Raw genomic sequence first — 21602 nt, 5'->3', positions numbered from 1 at the left:
TTCCTGGGCTAACCTAGCGAATTTCTTGATTTTGATTCAGAAAGTTGTGTAATCTCATAGAATAAGTAGGTAAGCTTGCAAAGCACTGGTGAGTATTGACTTGTTGGCTTTGCTGTGTAATGAATAAAGATTATGGAGAGAAAGCTGCCACACAGCGATTAGATTAACACCAACATTGCACAGCAGTGTGACACTTAGTTTCCTATGAGAGAAATATATAATTGTTTAAAATGGAGACCGGAGTTAAACAAATAAAACGAAAAGACGCAACTAAGGAGAAATCAAAATTGCCGAAAACTGCATCAGAGGAGAAAGAAAGTGAGCCAAAAGGAAAAAGGTAAATTGCGTATTGCTTAAATGCCTATATCATACCATTAAATTTCATGTCACAAGCAATGTTACGAAAAGTTTTGAAAAATTATTTCCCACCAGAAAATATAATTGCAAATTAATTTTTCTTGCAGTTAGTGCTTTAAAGTGTCATTTGTCAATTTCCCAACACATCAGAAAAACTAATGAATTTGCGCATGTATAGCACTGACCATGTACCCTGCACCCATAAATGGTATGTGTTATGTTACAGCAAATATGGGCCCATGCCATCATTTCCGTACCAACGAGTGTTTACCCGAGGCATTCTGATATTAGGGGTTCTGACAGTAGTGTATTTTGGGACAAAGGATGGTAGAGAAGTTGCACTTGCCAAGCAAAAGGAAGTAGTTCATCACCGAGCACAGGATATCACTTGTTCAGATGACTACAAGGCTGAACTTGAAACATTTTCTGGTTTGTTGAATTAAATCAGGTAGTTTCTCATAGATGCACACCATACATGCTCAGTAGATGTATCGTTCTGCACCTCTGACCTACCAGTCCTTTACCAGTAACCATTGTCTGCACATAATATTCACTGCCATAATTCTTTTTTGCTGTATAGTTTTGAAAAATTGAAACTAAGAAAATTAGCATTGCTGATAAAAGCATGTTTCATTATGGTTAGATCAGCTGGATACTTAACAGATCATTTGTATTTAAATCATTTATGGCAGTTATAGGGAACCTAACTTCATGTGAATATGGAATATTTTGTGGTTTTATAGGTAAGTGCCTAATGTCTGAAGCAAAGATAAATGAACACCCAGTCAAAACTACAGGCTATAACTTTGCATTACATACTTAAATCCAGCTTAATATCTGGGAATGTATGATTCAAATCTGAAGCAGGTAATTGGATATGCTGATTAATTTTTGTGCTTTTCACAAGTCCGTTAAATGAGGTGTGATTCAGCCTATCACATTTTTTACAGTTCATACATGATTCTTACACATGATAACCTTTGTGCAACTTAATACAGTATTTGTAAATGATACAGGAGAGCCATAACATGATCTTTTATTACTCTTACAAGAGTTGGTTATTTTTATGAGCATACCGCTGGATTGTCAGTTTATATTCTTTATTGTATGAGAATAAGCAATTTAAACTCGTGTATTATGTCACATTTTTGCTACATGGTTTAACAGCTTATCTGTCAGCTGTTGTGATGCATGGCCAGCTAGATCACATGTAAGCAGCAATGTATTGTCAATAAACATTAAGGCTGTAGGTGCCTTCTCATTAGCTAACAAATGGGGCTGAACATGGGTACTGAAATTTAATATATTTGCTTCACAGCAAAGTAGCAGTTATTGACTTATTATATAATTGTAGGTTGTGTGCCAAAGCGTTGTGGTCGTTTGGTATCCGATAAACTGGTATCAGGAAGTGAAGCAGATGCTCTCCTGAGCATTGCAAAGCGTGGCATGGCTCTAGGAGGATCTCAGGGAGGGGCAACTATACTAGATTTGCATTCAGGTGCACTCTCACAGGGCAAGAACTTCATCAATATCTACCAACTCAACAGTGCCAAGGAAGTACTTAAGAAGACTGACTTCACATTTTACAAGTGAGCAAGCCTGTTGACAGAGTGAGTGTTGGTGTGGCATCCTGTCTGCACCTCATGGTAAGAGACAAGCCTCCTGTTGCTCTGGACTGTGGCCTCCACACGTTGCTAGCGCATGGTGCAGAAGTATCAAAATATATAAATTTATCATTCTGTTGAGTTACCACTTCATAACATATGACATTCTTTCAGTATGAATACACATATTTTAATTTCATAAATAAATTTAACATATACAAAGTAACTTACACACCAACTTACAAAATTCTTGGACAGTTGCCATATCTAATATCTGGCTGCACTAAGAAGTGATTAGGGACATTTGCCTTCATATTCCAACCTTTAAACTTCTATCAGCATTCATATTGTTATAGGAAAAACTCTGCAAACCACCATGCGCAGCTTACTTCATCTGTGTCACATCCAGAGAATGTTGTGGATGTTGAGGCACCACAGTACACAAGCACCCAGTCTGCCGCAACCCTCATTTCAGAAGTACCGCCTCCTTGTTCCTCTCCTAATTGACTGTAGCACTTTCAGAAACAAACTTATGTGTGATGCCCTGATTAGTCATTAATGACGTTTAACTTCTTCCCTCTCGACCAGTTCTGCCCGGACTTTGAGGTTCTCAGTATCAATGGCAGCTTCCACATGAAGCTTTGTTATAAACAGAGCATCTGCTACCTCCTTGTATGAAGTTTCAGAACCATTTTTCAGCAGTTGGTAAGATTCCTTGGATGAGGGGTTGGCCCGTGACGAGCCCTCTGCCTAACCAACACACAAAGATGAGCACAAACATCCACGCCTCAAACAGGATTTTGAACCCACAGTCAGGGTATCCAAGCAATACTCGTGCCTTTGACTCCAGGTCACCGAGATCATTTTCAGTATTCTCTGCACAAATTTTAGAAATTCCATTTTTTATTACTACACTTAATTTTACTGATAATAAGCGTTAAACAAAATATAATAAAGTTCAGACCAGATGTTTCTCATACATTTTTTCCTTCTGTTAGGAAAATTTAAAATTTGGATTAGAATTCACACAAAGTATCATGTTTAATTAAATATGATAAAACAAAATTCTAAGTCCTTCTGTAATGATGTAATGAAATGTTTATCCATTTGTTTTAAAATCTGTGGTTTCATTATTTTAATTGTGCCTAGCTATTTTCTAATCTGCACCTGGGCACTTATTTTTTTTTAATTTTTACACAGTAATGGCTCCAAGTAGAGTGCCACTGTACACCAAAAGTGAATCTGTCAGACTTTTTCAAAGTTTATTTTCTGTAAATTATTCTGCTCACAATAATTGAATGTGTTCAAGTATGAAGATGGCTGTCTTTCGGGTTGTTGCACCATGTCTGGTAGAAGTTTAGTGACATTTCATGGGTACTTCCTGCCTCCAACACCATAATCATCTTACTGCTGATGTAGGCAGAAGCACCTCTGACATATTGGTAAACTCTACCAGACTACATCGAGCAACAACCCAGAAGAGTTAAAGAATTAGTGTGATTCGATTCCATTTTGTTTTCGTGTGTTCAGTATCTCCACCTAGACAGATAGACGAGTTGTAAAACTGTGGATTGGTGTGTACTAGGGTTGTGAAGACGAAGATCCAGAATGCTGTTGGTCATCACTTCGGAGTGCAACCACAGTCACTGTACCTGACACATCCAACATTTTTTTCACGCCTCAATGCTGCTCCTGCCCTAACAATACATGATGAGTACTGGCATCCACATATTGACAAGGTTCATTTCAAATTCATTACCAGAGCATGAGATTTTTGTGTAAAGTTTTTCTGTTATTATCTTGCTTTAAAGCATTTCTTTGTCATCCGTGTGCAAAGTAAAGACTCCGTTAACTGAGTCAGTCAAGACTTTGTTGGATTCTGATGAAATGTTGCGTGAGACAGTGTTTCGCTGTTGTCAGTAAATGGCTTAATTCGTGCTGGTGGGCAGTTTCTAGTTACCCTTTCATAAATAAACATGTTTATATATGAAGATGTCTGTCTTCTGGGTTGTGCACCACATAGTCTGGCAGAAGTTCATGGACTTCTTCCAGACTACACAGTGCTATACAACCCAGAAGACAGCCGTCTTCAACAAGAAAGATCTCTGAATGTACTAACTGCAAGAAGTAGCTTATAATTAATTTCAAATGATCATGCCATAGCCCAGGAAGCTTGATGCCGGCTTCTCACCATGAAGACTCGGGTTCAGACTTAAAGTGAAATTTGTGGTGGACTGTGGAACTGAAGTAGATTTTTCTTCAGGTTCTTTGTTTTATCCACCATTTCTCCATATTCATCGATCATCACCCCATGAGGTGTGCTCTGATCAAGCACTTGGTTGATCTTCATCACAAGGATTTCTGTTCTTTCAGGAGACTTACGAATCATTCCATTACACCTCTCTTCTTTATCTTGCTGATTATGGACGTGACTTCCAAGGGGGAAGATTTGTTTTCATCGATGGTGACAACACAAATAGGACTGTAGAGCCAAGAAAAGGTATATTACTCATGGAAGTGGTACTGTATTATCTTAGGATGTACATTATTAGCAGTAAACTAAAGGGAAGATAGAAATTTTAAAAACATCATTACAAGGACAGAGAAAGAATAAAGAATCAACAGACATTGAGAAACCACCATTTGGAAGACCCAGCATAGTTACTCGCCCATAGAGATTTTAAGTGTCAAGTCAGATTATGACAAAACACCAGTTGTCCTGTGCATCGAGTTCAAGTGTACATATTTTTCTTAATACTTTTTCAAAGAGATTATGTATTTTGAATGTATGAGTTTCAAAGCTATCTTTAATATTTATGTACAGTGTAAACTTGTTGTAAGTAACATCACATAACATTCTTGCTGTTATTTATACAGTGAATTGGATTCTTAAATTCAGAAAGTCAAATTTTTTATAACAAATGAAAAAATAAAAACACTTAAAATGTTTAAAATTCCAATTCTATCTTTTGCAGGTCGAGTATCTATGTTTACTTCTGGCTCAGAGAATGTTCACTATGTGGAAAGGGTCACATCAGGGACTCGATACGCACTAACTGTATCTTTCACGTGTGATCAGAAATATGCCATAGATGACCCAACATTGCCACCATCTCCACCAAAGGAACTGAAACAATAAAATTTGTGGTTTATTCATTGTCTGTAAAATTAAAATAAAGATTTGTACAAAACTGATTAATTCTAATAATGTTTGGCTTAGAAAAAGATGAATATTTACTTACAATGTCACACAAGGGTAATAATTAATACTTCATTGCCAAATGTAAAAATTAATATATTATAAACAAACATCCTGGTAAGGTACACACAAAAGTAAGGCATTACGACCATAGATGATGGGATTTGATAAGCATCAGTTTGTGTGAAACACCTGAGAATACCAACTGGTACACATACTTTGATTGACCACTTGTTATTATAACAGTATATTATATTATCTGCATGGTCAATACATCACATGCACCAACACCTCTGTAAGAAATGGGATAATGAGGGGTCTCATATAACAGCATTAATTTTCATATTTATTATTTTCAGTCCTTTTACATTGTCAACAAATATTCATTTTCTGTTCAGTAAAGAATGTGATGGAAAAGGTGAAATGGGTTTGTAATAATGTCCAAAAAATTCATTTTTGTGTGTGATATAAATTTTTAACTGTTATGTTGTACTGAGGGTTCACAGTGAGAAATGTTATTTTAACTGTCCCTTGCAGAGGCAAAACTAACATTCATAAACAATACATTCCATTAATTCTCTGAAAAAATATAAGTTGAAGCTGAACTCTGAGGAATACAGACTTAAATGTTCATGTTAAAAGAAAAGCATTTAAATATCAATCCTGTGTCTTGTTAGTCATGGCCTTCTGGGATGGTTTGTAATAATGTGTGGTTTTGTAGGTCGTCAGTTTTTCAGATGAACATATCACCTCCATCTTCAGACATGTTGTTAACCACCTACAAGACCACGATCAGTGTCTCCACTACTGCACGAACATCAGAGCTCAGACTCTTATGTCTTGTTGAAAGAAGTACTTGTAAATAAAAAATTGTATAAAGTTTCATTTACCTTATTTCCCATATACATCATGAACCTTCTCACTAGAATAGCTTATACTTCACAGTAGAGCTTCCATTCCCATGTCACGGACATTCAGTACCTTATGAAGTGTAGCACTGATACATAAGACTTCTGCTTTCATCATTTGTATCCTGTAACACGAGAATTTTGAGGTATCGGCTTGTATATATTTTAATACATTCCTGAGATTTTTAAATTTGTGCTACAGACAGCTGAAATTTGTCACATTTTTACAGTTCAGTTTCTTAGTTGACTTAATGCTCCTCTGAAATGTTGGTTTCTACCTATGAGTCTGCATGAGCCCTGAAGATGGTGGCAGGAACCTTCCCATAGGTCTACATGGCATCACAACCCACAACACTCATCGTCACCACTGTGATAGCCTGAAATTTGATCTAATTCTAGATATTCACATCACATATTAAAAAAACAGCACACACACATGGGATCATACACAATGCTATGAATGTTTTAAAATTAAAGAAAGTGAAGTACTTCTTCAGTAAAGAAAGATATCTTATATAGTTGATTAATAAACACTAAAAATGAATGGTACAGACAGCAGTAACCCCATGTTTTAAATACAGAACTTACTGCAGCTAGATTGCAGAAGTTGGATACAAAATACTGCACCATTGGCAACACAATTGCATAATAATATACAATGCATTAACCATTACATTGTAGAAAACCTAACAGACACAACAAGCATAATCACATCAAAACCACATAATTGAAGACAAAATGACTTGAAGATTTCAGCATGTTTTTACTATTTTTAATGTGTGTACTTACCTGTTAAAAATCAGTATATCACAAGAGCACTGACTTGCAAAGTCAAAAATAGTGCAGAATGAGACTAATTAGACCAGATATGACAGCGTTCTTGGATGCCGTGATGTGTAGTGTTGTAGCAGTTGACCAACGTTTCAGAGGTACTTACTGCTTCCATCATTAGGGCACCTAATGTGACTATTACATGGTTAAGAATTTATGAAAATTCATAAACTAAATATTCAAGGGGTCATTACTATGTTTCATAATTTACTGTCTATGATATATAGATGTCAAATCCCTACACACGGCTATTATAAAAAACTGTACATGTATAAAATATGTACCTTTCTTAAATTCTATAATTTGTTACTTGAAACACATCTAGATGTTACATTTAATAAGGTAAACATTTTGTTTGATACTTAAGTACAGCATAAGTCCTTAGTAGCTGAAGTGGTCTGAATGACTATGTTCTGATGAAAAAATGTCAGTATATATTTTTAATAAAATTCTTCAAGAGGGTGCTATGTTATGGATATAAAACTTCTAGAAATTGGCAAAAACTACTACACGTAAGTTCAGGCCCTGATGTGCATGCTGAAATAAACTGTTCTGGAAAACCTTAATTTTAAATAATTGTCCATTATGAAAGTTTATATAGACAAGAGGCACAAAAGATATTTATTACAAACATGAATTTTGTGAGACCTGACATTCTTGGTCTTCTGGGCTGTGAAGTTATGTAGATGGAACCCAGATTTCAGAACACAATGCTTTAATCTGCATCCTGAAGAAATGCTGGTATCCATTTACAAGTTCACACAGAGTCACAACCCAGATCACCAGGCTGAAGGGAGGGGGGTACTCATATTACATTTACACAAGTTCCAGGATGGACAATTTCCTTCATGCTAACAAAGGACTTAATTTATTTTAAAAAAACACTGTCATATGCCCTTCCACTGACAACTTAAAATAAACGTTTTGAAAGCTTGAATGACTACATTTTAGGTAGCTCTGACTGAGACCATGGACAAGGTAGCAGGACTGGAAGAATACTTGGTGCCTAGAATAAATAGAATGGGGAGTGAAATAGTTATGGTGAATACATACTTGAATTTATTAATCTCACCACTTGCAACCCAAATTACACGGGTCAGTTTTTTCAATCTCATTATATTTACATTAGGGCACACCTTTACAATGATTGTACAAAGGAAGATATCAATTCTCCTTAACAAAATTCATCAAACACAATCTTATGATTGGCAAAAAAGAAAGTCATTTTGGCCAAAGTAAAAAAAAAAAGGATATGTTTTTAAAGCAACAGTAAGCTTACACTCCATGTGGGATCTGACTGCCATGCAAGTTAAAAACTCTGCATTTCCAAATAATAAGACACTTTGTCAATCTATATATTTGCAATACTTTTTATATTTACAAATGTATTCATTCATTTTTTCACCTCTTTTTAAACTCATATATTATCTCTCTTTCCTGGGTCTGTCTTAAATGGTCCCGGTCCCAAAAATGGTCATGGGAATATCAACAAAAGAACACACAACACAACTATTTGTTAAAATAATTTTAAATTATAGCTAGAAGAAAATAAACTCCTTCCAGAAGCATTTATAAGCTGGTTTAATCTGAGCAAATGGAAGCATTAAAGAATTTTCATTTTCCTGAATAAAGTTTGGCAACTTACAAACCCCAAGCTCTGAATCAGGATTAATGAATCTGCTTCTAAATTAGAATGAGGAAAGAATGATACAAACTGCACCTAACAGAAGAATCAAAAAATCCATTCCATTTCAGAAGAGTTTCAATGTGAATTAAGAAAAAATACAAGCTATGCATTTGGGTAAAACAGCTATGTATCATCTCCACCATTAGTGTTACTGTGTCCAGCATGTACTGCACACAAGAGTTCAGTTTAAGTTTCTTTTAGAAGAAAACAAGTTCCTTATTTGTGATACCTCAGTAGTGGACATAAAGAAAGAAAAGTGTTCAGACATGCGACAGTACGACACAACACTACCACCACCACCACTACCATCACCTTGTGCAATGGACAGACTGATGACCAAAGGATCAACTGTAAAAATAAATAATCTTAGCACAAATCTCTGTGTTGGGAGCCATTACTGCACAAGGCATTCAAAATTGAAGCTGGTATGTCACAACAAACACATGTTCACTTACCAGTTCAATGATCTGAATTTAATGTTCATTTCTGAAGTAGCTATGATCCAATTATTGCTAAATCAGTACACTGCAGTGTTTCTAAATTAAATGTAGTCTGTATTACGAATTTAAGAATCTGTGATTAATGAAACATACAAATAAATTTAGTTCAGAAAACTGACTATCCACAGTTCACTACAGTAGTAGTGTCACAAGCCAAACAGTATTTAAAATAATTTAGAAAAGCAATTTATTACTGCAAGGTCAGAAAAACCTTTAATTATTCAAAAACCATTTCAATAAACAGTGACTGATTCTTTAAATTAATGGAAGAAGTAATATCCTATAAAAATAGTGTTCATAATTCTAAATTGTACATATTTAAATATTCAATATAAATCACTCAGATGTCTTGTTCACAATATTTCAGTGTCACCTGACCAGATCTATGTGCTTAAGTATTAAAAGGCTCTTGCAGTAGGCTGTACAGCAGAGCTCAAATTGGGATAGTGTCAAATGATAAGAGAATAATTTCATCAGAATATTTTGGAATTTGTATGAATATTTGTCAGTCATTAATTAATTAATGAATCATGAATGATAAAATATAGCACTTGAATTTATAATAATACATTTTTCTCTATAAATGCCCATTAAAATTACAGGTCAGTTGCTTCTGTTCTACAGAATTTTACATCTTGCAAGTAATAAACCTGACGAAAGTCCAAAAACTTAAGCACATACAAAAGATATGCACAAAAAAATCCTATTACGAAAGACTTTCTCAGCTGAAGCTGTCCCTTCTGGTATGAATATGTGCTGTTATGTGATCAAATTTAATCAAACTTCATTATATTTTGACAATATATAAGCCAGCAAAACTCTAGTCGGTTTCCTATACCTGGTTATTTTTATGTACTGGTGCATGTCTCTTCTATCATCAAGTTTACGTGAAATGTTGAAGGATCCGAATACCTGAGAAATTTGGTCACACATTTTCCCAACTTAGCTCTGCAGAAGTGCCAAAGATGCTCTAGTACACAGACTCCTTCACTTCACTGTCCAGTTCCACAACAGTGTATTAAATGCTACATAGCAACTGAAATGTATGAAGGAGAAAGAAAGCAGCTTTATATACAATTTAAAATAACACACAGCTTAAGAACTGAGACTTTTAATACTTCAATACTGTATGTTCAACAGAAACCTTTAAAGGGAAAAACCATATTGCATGTTCTTCTAGAGCAAACAATTTTATATCCATATGGATAAACCCAATGGCAGGGGGCCTTTTAAAGTATTACTACAGAATGAAATATTTGAATCCAAACACCACTCTATGAAGACGTATAAAATTCATATGGTGAAATAACATCCATTCTAGAACTTAGTAATAGGTGGAGGTAGTGGCAAACTTCACGGTCTGGCCCTTTTACAAATGCAGAAAGAATCCCTAGCACCCACTCGATAAGGGACTGAGTGAGTCCAAGTACAGGCTGGACATCGCAAATGAAAAAAAATAATTCCTGCAACATCACATTTGAAAGAACAGCTTGTGATGGAGTCTGTGTTTAATTCTGCCATCTTTATTTAACAGGAAATATTTTAATGGAAACAGAGCAGAAGAAAAATCTTGTCTCCTAAATCAATAAGAGGTTACCCTGACTCATATCGTGCACTGCTCTGCTGCTGCTAGTAGTTCATTCTGTATGGTTCTACTTGGAATGTATAATGGTTATCAACAAGTCATGATATTTCTGCAGCACACAGCAAGAAAACACAGCTATATCTGTGGAAAATATGACCGTTATGTACAACACTGTGTTAACCAAGATAACAACAATACACGTAACTTGGGAGTCATTTCTTTAACTTTCAATATAAACCTTAAATGCTATCTTTACGCATTTTATGTTCAATAAACAAAAATATATACGTATACAAAACCTTATAAAATACTCTGTTTTCAAGAACTACAAAATGGCCGATTCTTGATATCATGGAAATGAGCACTTTTGAATATGTGGAACGACTAGAAATGGGTCATCAGACTGTCCAACAGTACACTTACAAAAGAATGAAGCAGGTCCTCTAGGAAGCTCATTTTTTTCATACATGGAATGTCACTAAAACAAACAAATCAGAAAAAATGGAGTACCATGCCACATGGTAACATCCTGGACAAAATCTTGTTTCACTTTCAATTTTGTTTGCAGGACTGCCATTTTGTTAATAATTCTACTAATGTACCAGCTAATTTCTGATGGAACAAGCACCATTATTAAAAAGTAACTGTGGGTAACATCTATTACTATAATTCTGCATGTTAAAGACCACTATCGTCACTGAAAGAACTTGAGTGTGTGTGTGTTTTTATATATTTTGTATAGCTGCCAGAAATTTACATAACACAACAAATATGATACAGATATGCAAACTCTACACTGACACACATCCCTAGGTTAAATTGCACGCAAAAACACTGTTCTTTTTGTTTCTTTAAAAAACACACAATTTAAACATTTCACAAGCAGAATCATTTAATTTAAATACCATTATCCCCCTTGTCACTAACCACTTTGTCAAAATTTTGCATAACAAAGGCGTCTTTATAATACAGTCAACATCTGAATAAGACAATTAGAAGCCTCCCAGAAAGTTACACCTTCTACACTGTAGATTTACGAAAGCCAGTTTACTTCATTAGTTCTAAGGATGCACCAACTATCTATTAGTTTGTTCATGAAGTGTAAAAGAAATGATAAATTGAGCACGAGTCTTTGAAAATTTGTACAAACATACAACTGTTTACAAGTGATGCAATTTCGTGGGAAACGGCCAACATTACTCCAAATTAAACTTTACACACACACACACACACACACACACACACACACACACACACACTCCAAGATTTTGCACTCACTAACAGCTAATGTAATGGCCTCACCAAACTGGAAGCATTACTGCAATATGAATGTGTTAAGTACTAGGGAATAATTATAGTAACATTCATAGTAATAACTTTTTTTAAATAACAGACTTCAGCAAATGTCAAGGAACAACTCGTAAAGTAGGCATTGAAGCCAGCAAAGCTTCTATCCTAAGGAAGCATAGGAATTATCAGATTCAATAACAGTAAATTAAAAACTTTCTTTTCACAAAGCTTCAGTTGGAAAAGTAAAAATCTTATTTAATTCCTACAGTTAAGTTTTCAGGCAAGCAGCCAGGTCTGTTTGATGTAGAAGTGTCAACCACACATATATATATATATATATATATATATATAGTAGTTACATTCTCGGCAGTCAATTATGGTGGGATGTTTCAATTTTTTAAACTGAATGTGTTCAAAGATTTTTCCTTTGTGTCCCAGTTTGACTTACGATCTAATTCCGCAAACATTATGACAATCTGTAGAAGCATAAGTTTGCATGCAGTGGTCCATCAATTCTGTATTACTCATCTCGTTTGTCTTTATGGTCCTTTATACCTGTGTTCATATATTAAAATTATTGGTTGTGTTTCTGAGGTTCTGTTTACAAGATGACAGGGGCAGTCTATGTACATCTGCATTTCCCCCAGACACAATAAGGCACTGTTTGATTCATGAAGAACAACGGAGTCTTTTGTTGTCACGAACATTTCAATTCATGGCATGTCATCGAGAAGACGGAAACATTCTACTACATGACTGTGCTTGTGGAATATACCTCAAGTATTAATAAATAAATGAAAGTGATCCTGCACCTTATAAATTATGGGCAAATTAACACCACTTTGGTTTGTTCTTAGTATTCTTGCACCACATTCAAACTCTTCACTTTGTAACAACTCCCTGTTACCTGTAGACCTAACTACGCACATGATATTACGTTTCACTTTGAGAAGTCACAATTATAGTCATAACTCTTTTTTACACTTCCCGAAACTTCTAATTAGCATTTAAAAATGTATTAGTGGGTTATGTTTCTTAGCAACAGATGTATCTTTGCACTAAATCTGCAAAAGCTGTTTTCCTTCTTCTTCATCATCCTCATATTATTGTTCTTCTTCTCCCTCTTCGATGGTCAGAAATTTGTTAGATGAAGTTTCTGGAAGTTTCCAGACTATTTCACTGTATTAGGCCAGCATTCTTTCTGCAGACTGTCTACAGCCAAGAACTCCACATTGAAGACTGCTAAGTTGCAAAATCCACTTTGTCACCCCAGCCAAGTGCTGTATTGAGGTCTCCAGCCATTTTGAAATCTGACTCTTCAATGTTGAAGAGATCGAATGGGTCTTGGCTGTTAGATAACAGAGGGTCGTATGTTTCCAATTCAACATGGTGATGACCATTATGAAGATGGTTATGGTTGAAATGAAATGAGTTTCCTTGGGTGGAAGAGGCTGAAAGGAATGAGCTTTGATGTGGAGAGGTCATCACCGAGGTGCTGCCTTCTACGTCACCTCCACTACCTCCTGATGAAGCATTTGTTGGGGGCATTAATGATTCTAGCCAGTCAGCATCATCCATGTCCATGGGCATTTCACCGATGTCCATCAGCTCACACACTTGATGCTGACCTAATTTTAAGGTGCTACTCTCCCCACCTGGCCCAACTATCTCCATGTCTGTCACAGGATCCAAAAGGTCTGAAGGTTCTACCTTCACAACTGGCACCCCAAGGTCACTACAGTCAAGCTGACCAAAGTCCATGGGGTCCAAGGTCTCTAAGTCTAGGCCCAGCTCCTTGAGATCAATGCCTGGTGGAGCTCCTTGCAAGTCAGTATTCACTATCAGTGGATGATTCTGTGACTCTTGTTGCTGACAGTCGCCAGAGACATTTCCTTCCACATTATCCAGGATGAAGTCCAAAGAGTCTGACCCAGAGAACTGCATGTGAAAAGGGCTGCCACTTGCATGACTGGTGAGGGACATAGCGGTGGGCAAGGTTATGGCAAAAGTGGTGTGAGGAAGAGGAGGAGGCGGTGGTGGGGGTGGAGGTGCAGGCGGGGATGTGGCTGGAGTTGGGTTCTCTGCGGTATCTGTCGAACTGACAAAAACAAGACCTTGTGGCATGGAACGACTGGGTGTGGTTGGAGTCCCAGGATCCTGGGCAGCACTCGGAGGCAGCTCGCCATTCTTGATCAGAATCTCCAACACATCATCTACTATCTGGCTCTTCACACTCTTTGGACGGGAACTGCTGCTCTTGCTGCCTGAAACGTTTGTGTTCGTTTCCTGGAAGACAAAGCAAGATTTTAAGTCAAAATTTTGGATCTATGGCTGAATATACCAGAAACTGCTTAGTTCACTGTGCATTTATGTTCTCTAAGAGGTCATTAGACTGAAACAAAAGGGAAAAATGAAACACAAACACCATCCACATGAACCCAGAAACCAATATTAGAAGGATTTATGTGGGCTATGCTGAGCAGAGAACAAATCATTCCTGTAATAAGCAGAACCAAAATATGACCAACAATTAAGGATACATATCATCTGCACACTGCACCAGTACACAAGGATGAACATAAGGCAACACTCAATGTCTACCCGTCACATTATCTAGTGAGGATAAAACTGGATTGCTATGATAGTTACTGTGATCTTAACCCATTCACGCTCATGGACTGAACAACTGATAGCTTCAATTAGCCGAGACATGTTAAACAATCACCCCTTGAAATTTATGGGCACTCCACCTGTGAGAACACTCGTTAAGTGTAAATTACATATTTCATATAACTAACAAAAGGATTGGTAGTGTCTTCTCCTGATAAATAACAAGTTCATGTCTTCAGGGTTGATGTCAGGATTCCAAATTTATGTCAAGGTGTTAGCCAGGTTAGCATGGTTAACATGAATGCTCTAACACTGACACCATCCTACAGACAACCACAAGGGTAGCAAGAACTTTCCTCCAACTAGCCTACAAATAATATGGTATTAGTGATTACCTGTTTTACCTTCAACTGCTTTGTAGCTTCCTCATACTGTGGGGGAGGCTTTGTGAGTAGGAACTGCTGTGAGTCTGAGCCACTCTGAGCTGAGGAAGTATTTGAACTTGCATCTTTTGAGCTATCTGCTGAATGGTGCTGTTGATGTAGCTGCTGGGTAACAAAGGAACCAAAGAAGTTGGGTAAAGATGAAGTCCTGTAACAAAAGAAATCCAAGTTGGACCAAAGCAGTTTCTTTATTCTTGTAAAAAATTTCTGATGCTCTTGGAGTACTGCCACGGCAGCTTTATACAGTAGGCAAAGTGGGCAGATATCCAGGGCCCTGATTTTAGGGTCCCCCATGGCATAAGCATCTCTACCATATGCTTAAACTTTTCCAGACTATTTCAAAACATCTCAAGAACACATCTGCCAATTTTTTCAGCTGCCAGACGTCACTCGCATATATAAACTATTTGCAGAATTTCAAGTCTTTAATAGTTACTTCAGCCTATAAGTTCAATTCACATATTTGGGAAGTAGACACACGAAGGACGTACACTTAAGGTTTGAATTTTCGAAAAACAATTTCAGGTGGAGACAATTTTTAGATTATGCGCGTTTAATATTCTTCCCCTCTCTTTGATTTAGTTAATATAAATAGATTTTGAATAGGTGTCAAACTGTAAGGCCTTTTCATTACAAAAGAATGTAGGAGAGGGGGTTTCCCAAGTCGTACTTTGCCCATGTGGCTTCAAGTTCAATACACTCCTAATAATCCACCTGAAGATTTGAAAAACCAAAGACTGTTAAAAAAAGTAACCTCCCTCCATTCTCTCTTTCTGTCAGGTGTTTCTCGGAGTATATTTATGACATTGTTCCATTCTAGGATCCGTTTAAAATGCTTGAACATGGATCAGCCTATTCAACAGATGAAAGCAGCCAAGCTGACAATATCGGTACTAACCTCTGGTGGCTAGACACACCATTGAGAGCCGATGCCTTCTGCTTGTGGAGGTTTAATTGGTTCAGCACAATTGCTGCCTGCTGCTGTCCCAGGACAATGCTCTTTGCATTGGTTCTCTTATTATTGTTGTTATTCTTGTTGTTAACAACTGAATGTTGATGTTGCTGCTGAAGCAAGTTTGCTATCTGCTGCTGTTGACTCTGACTCTGAAGGAATGCTGCCAGACTTGCCTTTGCATTCAAACCCTGCATAAAAAGTGAGTCTTAAATCTGTCAGCTGAGAAAGGTACAATGGGAAGACCAGACACAGGGACGCAAAGGCACGAAGATGCCATTAACTTGTCTTCCCTTATGAAATTAAAATAAAAAAAGCAGACAAAAATTTATTTTTGTTATTGCGTGATAAGCAATATGATGTAATTTTTTAACCTCATAGTACTTATCAAACTTTTACAACTTTGATATGTGAGAAATATATTCGGGTTACAACTCACATGAATGCTCTGTACTGTGCCCTTGCAGGACTCAGGACGATTCTTCTCATATGGAGAGTTTTGTTATAAAGTTTACCTGCAGAAATGTCCTCTGATCATTCTAGCCTCTGAATACCTGGCAGATCAGAGCATACAATGGGTAGAACATCCATTTCACCCTTGATGATAATGATAGGGTGTTGGTGAGGATGGCTAGAATAGGGGACCAAAACGTGGAATCTGAACCATGTAGGGGTCCTGCTATGTCCCCTGCCACACACCCACATATTCTGATTACATTATAGCAGACAGCAAAGGAAGGCATGAAAAAAATATCCATTGGATCATCTGGACTCAAATGCTAACACCTTCCACTTCACATCCAACCTTCACCCCTGTGCAAACAAGGCCCCTTGTACAATCCTTCAAGCCTGACTTACTTGCTGTTGCTGCTGGAATGCAACATGCTGTTGCTGCTGCTGTTGTTGTTGCTGTTGCTGCTGTTGCCTCTGCTGTTGTTGCTGTTGCTGAAGTGTCTGAAGTTGTTGGAGCTGCATTTGGAGTTGCTGTTGATGTATTTTCTGTACGAGGTGCTGCTTAAGCTTCTGCTGTTTTGAGGCTGCAACAGCTGATGTGGTTACAGGACTAGTAGTGGTTGGATTGATGACAATGCCACTAGACAGCGAGGTGGATGGTACTGCTACCAGAGCCTGTTGCTGCTGCTTCAGGTGTGGAGCACTACTCAGTTCCTTGCTGTTGCGAAACTGTTGCAGCTGCAGCTGTGACCTGTGGCGCCAACACCCTTCAATTACGACACTGTACCAAGTCGGCCACCGCCAGATTATTTCCTTGTGACTGACACAGACAGAGGAAGGATGCTACCTGAACTATCAAAATGTTATGTGCACCTATATGATTAGGTTATGCAGTGACATTCTGGGTTTAGCCAATGGACAGAGGACCATTCCCCAGGTTAAGCAGCACAGAAGAGTGAGAGCAAAATGTAGGGCCACTTGACTCTGCTGAAGGCATAGGCAATTTCAGAAACATTGTCTTTCTGCTCAAAAATGATGCAGCCAATTGACAGAAGATTTCTGTACATTTATTTACAGTGAAAACCTTCTATTTCACATGTGAGATTTGAGGTTTTCACGGCAGTGAGCATGATTATTTTGTTCTGGGTCTTGGCACCATGCAGACCCATCAGTAGATGCCTACTGACATCTACGTACAAGAGTGCATGGTACCAAAACCCTGAACATCATCTTAAAATTTTATGTTTCACGTTAGATTAAATGTTCTCACAGCAATAGAAATGTCGACTCATGTTTTATATATTTTCTTCCTAACATTAATAACTAATATGGCTATCAAGGGTAATTAATAATGCAGGTCTTACTTGAGTAGTTCACGTTGAAGCTCCTCAATCTTACGTTGCTGATCGCGAATAATGTCCTCGCTGACCAGAGTCTGTTGCTGCTGGGGTGATGGAGGTGGAGGTGAACCTTGCTGTCCTGATGGGGAGCTCACAGTAAGAGGATTGCCATCTGTCGTGTCCATGTCGAGGTCAGCAGCCGCAACCGAGTCTGGAGACATATTCTGTGATAATGGAGACAGCTGTTGATGTTGTGAGCTGGGTGAGAAATTAGGCAAACTCACATCATCATCTCCTCCGGAGCCATCCAGTACGAGGGACATCTGCTGTGTGGGTGGGGAAACAGGGGTCTCCATTGACAAACCTGTGAAGAAGATTGCCAAGAACTGAAATTGATTTCAGAGAGCAGGTTCTCAAAATATTTATCCTGAAATCATTGGTGATACATACGTTTGCATGGATTTAAACCTCCATAAATTTGGCTCCCTGATGGTTCATGGATCATTCAATCATCCCACCTTTCTAATGCAATTCTCAATCCCCCATGCTGACAATGCGCTTGATGCCTACTGGAGTGAAACTAAACTCAAAATTGATCTATCCTCTACCACCACCTTCATAAGTCTTGTTGATGACTGAGTTGTAGGATATAAAACTATAAAAATAAAAGCACGACATTAAAAATTAGGCTTCTTCTACTGAACTAATTTTACACGAGTACAATTTTAGTCTATTAACCACTTAACAAAATTCATCTGCCCAGCATCTCACACTATGTTCCATTCATATGTTTTTATTTACCACTTGTCTGTGAGGAGGAGGAGGAGGTGATCACATTTCTAGAGCCATAAATTGCTACAAAATGTTCTGATGAAAACACTGCAACTGTAAAAGTAACAGGCTGTTGTCATTATTTACCTACAGCAAATCCGTGTGATATTATATTTACCTGACAACGATTCCTCACTAATAACTGGGCCAGGTGTGTCCATGAGAATGTGACCCATCTGGGTCACTGGAATGGTTGTTGCTGCCGTTGTGGTAGTAGTACTCGTGGTGGGGCTCATGATGGACGTGCTTGTGACAGATGTCATGTGGCTGTCTTGTTGTTGCTGTGATGTGCCACTTAAGGAATCAGTGAACGGTTTCAGGCGTTCTATCAGCTGAGGCTTTGAGCCTGACACAGGCAGATTTCTCCTTTTGAGCTCTGCTTTTAGGTCACTTACTGTTAGAAAAAATAAAGCATTAGATGAACTTTGGGCGCCTCTACCATGTTATTTGTACTGTTACATGCCGCCATGTTTACAAATATCTACCAACACCCATCTGGCTGTTTCCAGTGAAATCAGGATCCTACATTAAACTTTGAAACACCATTCAAATTCAGTCAAAATTGACTTCTTTCATCAAAGGAAGCACATTATCCCCCCAATTCATACGGTTTTGGATATGATTGAATAACAGTAATTTATTTTGCTATATTATCTCATAACTTGAGATCCACTAGACCACTGCAAACTGATCCTAAGAAAATAATAACATTTTTGATTTGGAGTGCCCAAATCCAGCATATTTTATAACTGTGATAGACTTACATCATGGATAGAAACCAACATTTAAAGATATAACGCAACTGTACCAATCAGTCTGAAAGGTTTGAAACAGAACCAACACAGGGAATATCTCAAAACACGCAGTCATTAGCCCAAAGAGGTTCATTGTAGACGCTTACCTTTCATGTCCTCCAACTTGGTCAGGATTCGCAGTGTGTGCTGCTGTGATTGCAGTTGTGGCTGCTCTTGCTGGGGTGTGGGAGGGTGTGGTGTTGCAGGCGAAGGAACTGGTACTCCAGAGCTGGAGTTTGAGCTAGGAGCTGCCACAGTAACTGTGGCTGAGGCACTTGTTGCGGTGCCTCCCGCAGAGTGGGTCTGGGCGGCTGGGGGCGACGCTACTGCGATCATGCCAGATAGCGACGTAGCTGTTGCAGCACTGCCATTACTCACAGAGTCTGTGCTTACAGACAGTGGCTTCTGTGCAGCTGGCAAGATGATCTGTGGATACTGTGGAAAAGGAAGCAATGTTTGTACCTTCAATTCATCTAAACACTCACAATAAAAACCTACTATATCTTACTAAGGAGAACGCTGAGTTTGCTGTACCTTATGCTGCCATTCCAGTTGCCACTGGAGAAACAACTGCTGTTGCTGAAGTAGCAGCTCATATGACGTCTCAACAGGAGAGGCAGCACTCATGGCAGAGCTTTTATGGGCATTTGGTGGACCCTTGTATTCATGGAACTTGATAGTCCTGGTCTTTGGTTGTGACTTGGACTTAGATTTCTTCCTGTTTTTGTCTTTGCCTGGAGCATCAGTACGATGCGAAGAGACGGCTGAAATTGGTGATGGTTGAGGCGCGGGCCTTGGCGTGATTGTGAGGGCTGGTGAAGGCGTGGGGGGTGCCGGAGGCGAGGATACAGACACGGAACTCAGCGGACTTAGGCTAGAGGTTGTGGAGCCGAGGCTCATGGGGCTTGGTGTTGGAGCAAGGGGCAAGATAGTGGGCAGGGACGTGGTAGCCGCAGTCACTGATGGTAATTGAGCATTTCCACCAATTACATTGCTGCAGAGATCTGCAAATGTCACTGTTGCAGTCTGTTGCCGATGGTCCGCGCTAGGGGATACCGATGCTGCAACAGCTTGTTGAAATGTGGCTGGAGAAGCTGATGTAACAACAACAGCTCCTCCTGTGGTTGGGATTGTCAAGGCAACAGTCACAATTCCAGCTGATGCTGCTGCTGCTTCTAAGACATCTGACTGTGATCTCACTTCTGGTATAGATGTTGATGAATGCATCTCCAGAGGTGACTGTGCACCTTCAGAACTTTGAGAATCTTCTTCAAATGTTATGTATCGGTTTGGATGTTGAGGTTTTGTTAATTGGCCCTCACATGTTGCCTTGAATGGTATGACACCCTCTGTGCAATAGATAAATATGACATTTACATGATATGTACTACATTATGAAGATATATTTCAAATATCTCAGCATATTATTTATATTAAATTACCTTTGACTGCTCTCTCAATAGGCTCCTCTGTATGCAAGATATTCTTCTTGATAAGTTCAAGTGGGCCAGGTCGATGCGACAGCTGGTCATTTAATGAGTCTGCCAAACGAGCCTTTTTTAGCATTCGTTGTCTCTCCGCTAGTGAAGGATCTACATGCCCCATGTCAGCTGTAACAGACACAGATATTCTGCATAAGAAATCTATCAATAATTTTTACAACCATTCAGATGTTACCCATAAAGATTCACAAAATAATGTTGAAAACATACAGCAAGATGGATTTAAAGGGCATCTGTTCAATTTATTATTTTAGTATTATCACACAATGAATAACTTATTCTATTGCCAGAGTTCAGTTTGCAATGAAAGCACCTGTCACATGAAATGAAAATCAAATATATTCCTTAAAAATACTGAAAAACTCTTTCTGTCAACTGGCCATGCCTGAATTAAGAATCTTAAAAAACTAGACAAAATCTGATATACATTTTTGTCGGGGCAGACAATATACTCATCGTCCTGTCCAAAATTGATGACAACTGTAGGCATACCCGATTAGTAATATGTTTTACTGACTGATAAACTAAAGCAAAATTTGTTCAATTCTGGTTTTCCACCGTCCACTGCCTTCACTTTACCCCTTCCTGATCTTCCTTTGTTCAAAAGCAAAAGATTAGTCTGGCTTGGCAATGTTGCAAGAATGGAAGGAATCAGGGTAACTAGAAGAGTGATGGAATGGAGACCGATGGGAAGAAGGATGAGAGGGAGACCACGG

At 38.1% G+C, this 21602-nt stretch overlaps 2 protein-coding genes across 9 annotated transcripts in view; one reads left to right on the top strand and one right to left on the bottom strand.

Moving 5' to 3' along the window:
- Positions 1-7: 7 nt before the first annotated feature.
- Positions 8-5156, top strand: LOC110834481 (2-oxoglutarate and iron-dependent oxygenase domain-containing protein 3). The gene is made up of 6 exons (XM_022073677.2): positions 8-337; positions 584-786; positions 1712-1946; positions 3547-3700; positions 4335-4461; positions 4937-5156. Exons 1-6 carry the CDS (start codon positions 231-233, stop codon positions 5098-5100), a joined length of 990 nt encoding a protein of 329 aa, XP_021929369.1. The 5' UTR covers positions 8-230; the 3' UTR covers positions 5101-5156.
- Positions 5157-7935: 2779 nt separating this feature from the next.
- The window catches only part of Mrtf (Myocardin-related transcription factor), a 122067-nt gene continuing 108400 nt past the window's right edge, over positions 7936-21602 (bottom strand). For 7 of the 8 annotated variants that reach the window (XM_087350236.1, XM_087350235.1, XM_087350238.1 and 4 more), the window contains 9 exons: positions 20827-20994; positions 19919-20733; positions 19492-19819; positions 18709-18984; positions 17784-18123; positions 16825-17170; positions 15913-16157; positions 14967-15162; positions 7936-14247 (listed from right to left, as the gene is read on the bottom strand). In XM_087350236.1, the coding sequence (XP_087206362.1) occupies positions 13204-14247; positions 14967-15162; positions 15913-16157; positions 16825-17170; positions 17784-18123; positions 18709-18984; positions 19492-19819; positions 19919-20733; positions 20827-20994 (3758 nt within the window). In that variant the 3' untranslated portion in view covers positions 7936-13203. The remainder of the gene's footprint in view (positions 14248-14966; positions 15163-15912; positions 16158-16824; positions 17171-17783; positions 18124-18708; positions 18985-19491; positions 19820-19918; positions 20734-20826; positions 20995-21602) is intronic. The other variant, XM_022073666.2, reaches the window with a different exon arrangement.

The sequence above is a fragment of the Zootermopsis nevadensis genome, unplaced genomic scaffold (assembly GCF_977971745.1).
Source record: "Zootermopsis nevadensis isolate Lab colony 2312 unplaced genomic scaffold, Znev_1.0 Znev_ptg000017l, whole genome shotgun sequence".
Taxonomy (NCBI): Eukaryota; Metazoa; Arthropoda; class Insecta; order Blattodea; family Termopsidae; genus Zootermopsis; species Zootermopsis nevadensis.
The sequence above is the reverse complement of the archived record's forward strand: the minus strand, read 5'-3'. Positions and strand labels throughout refer to the sequence as shown.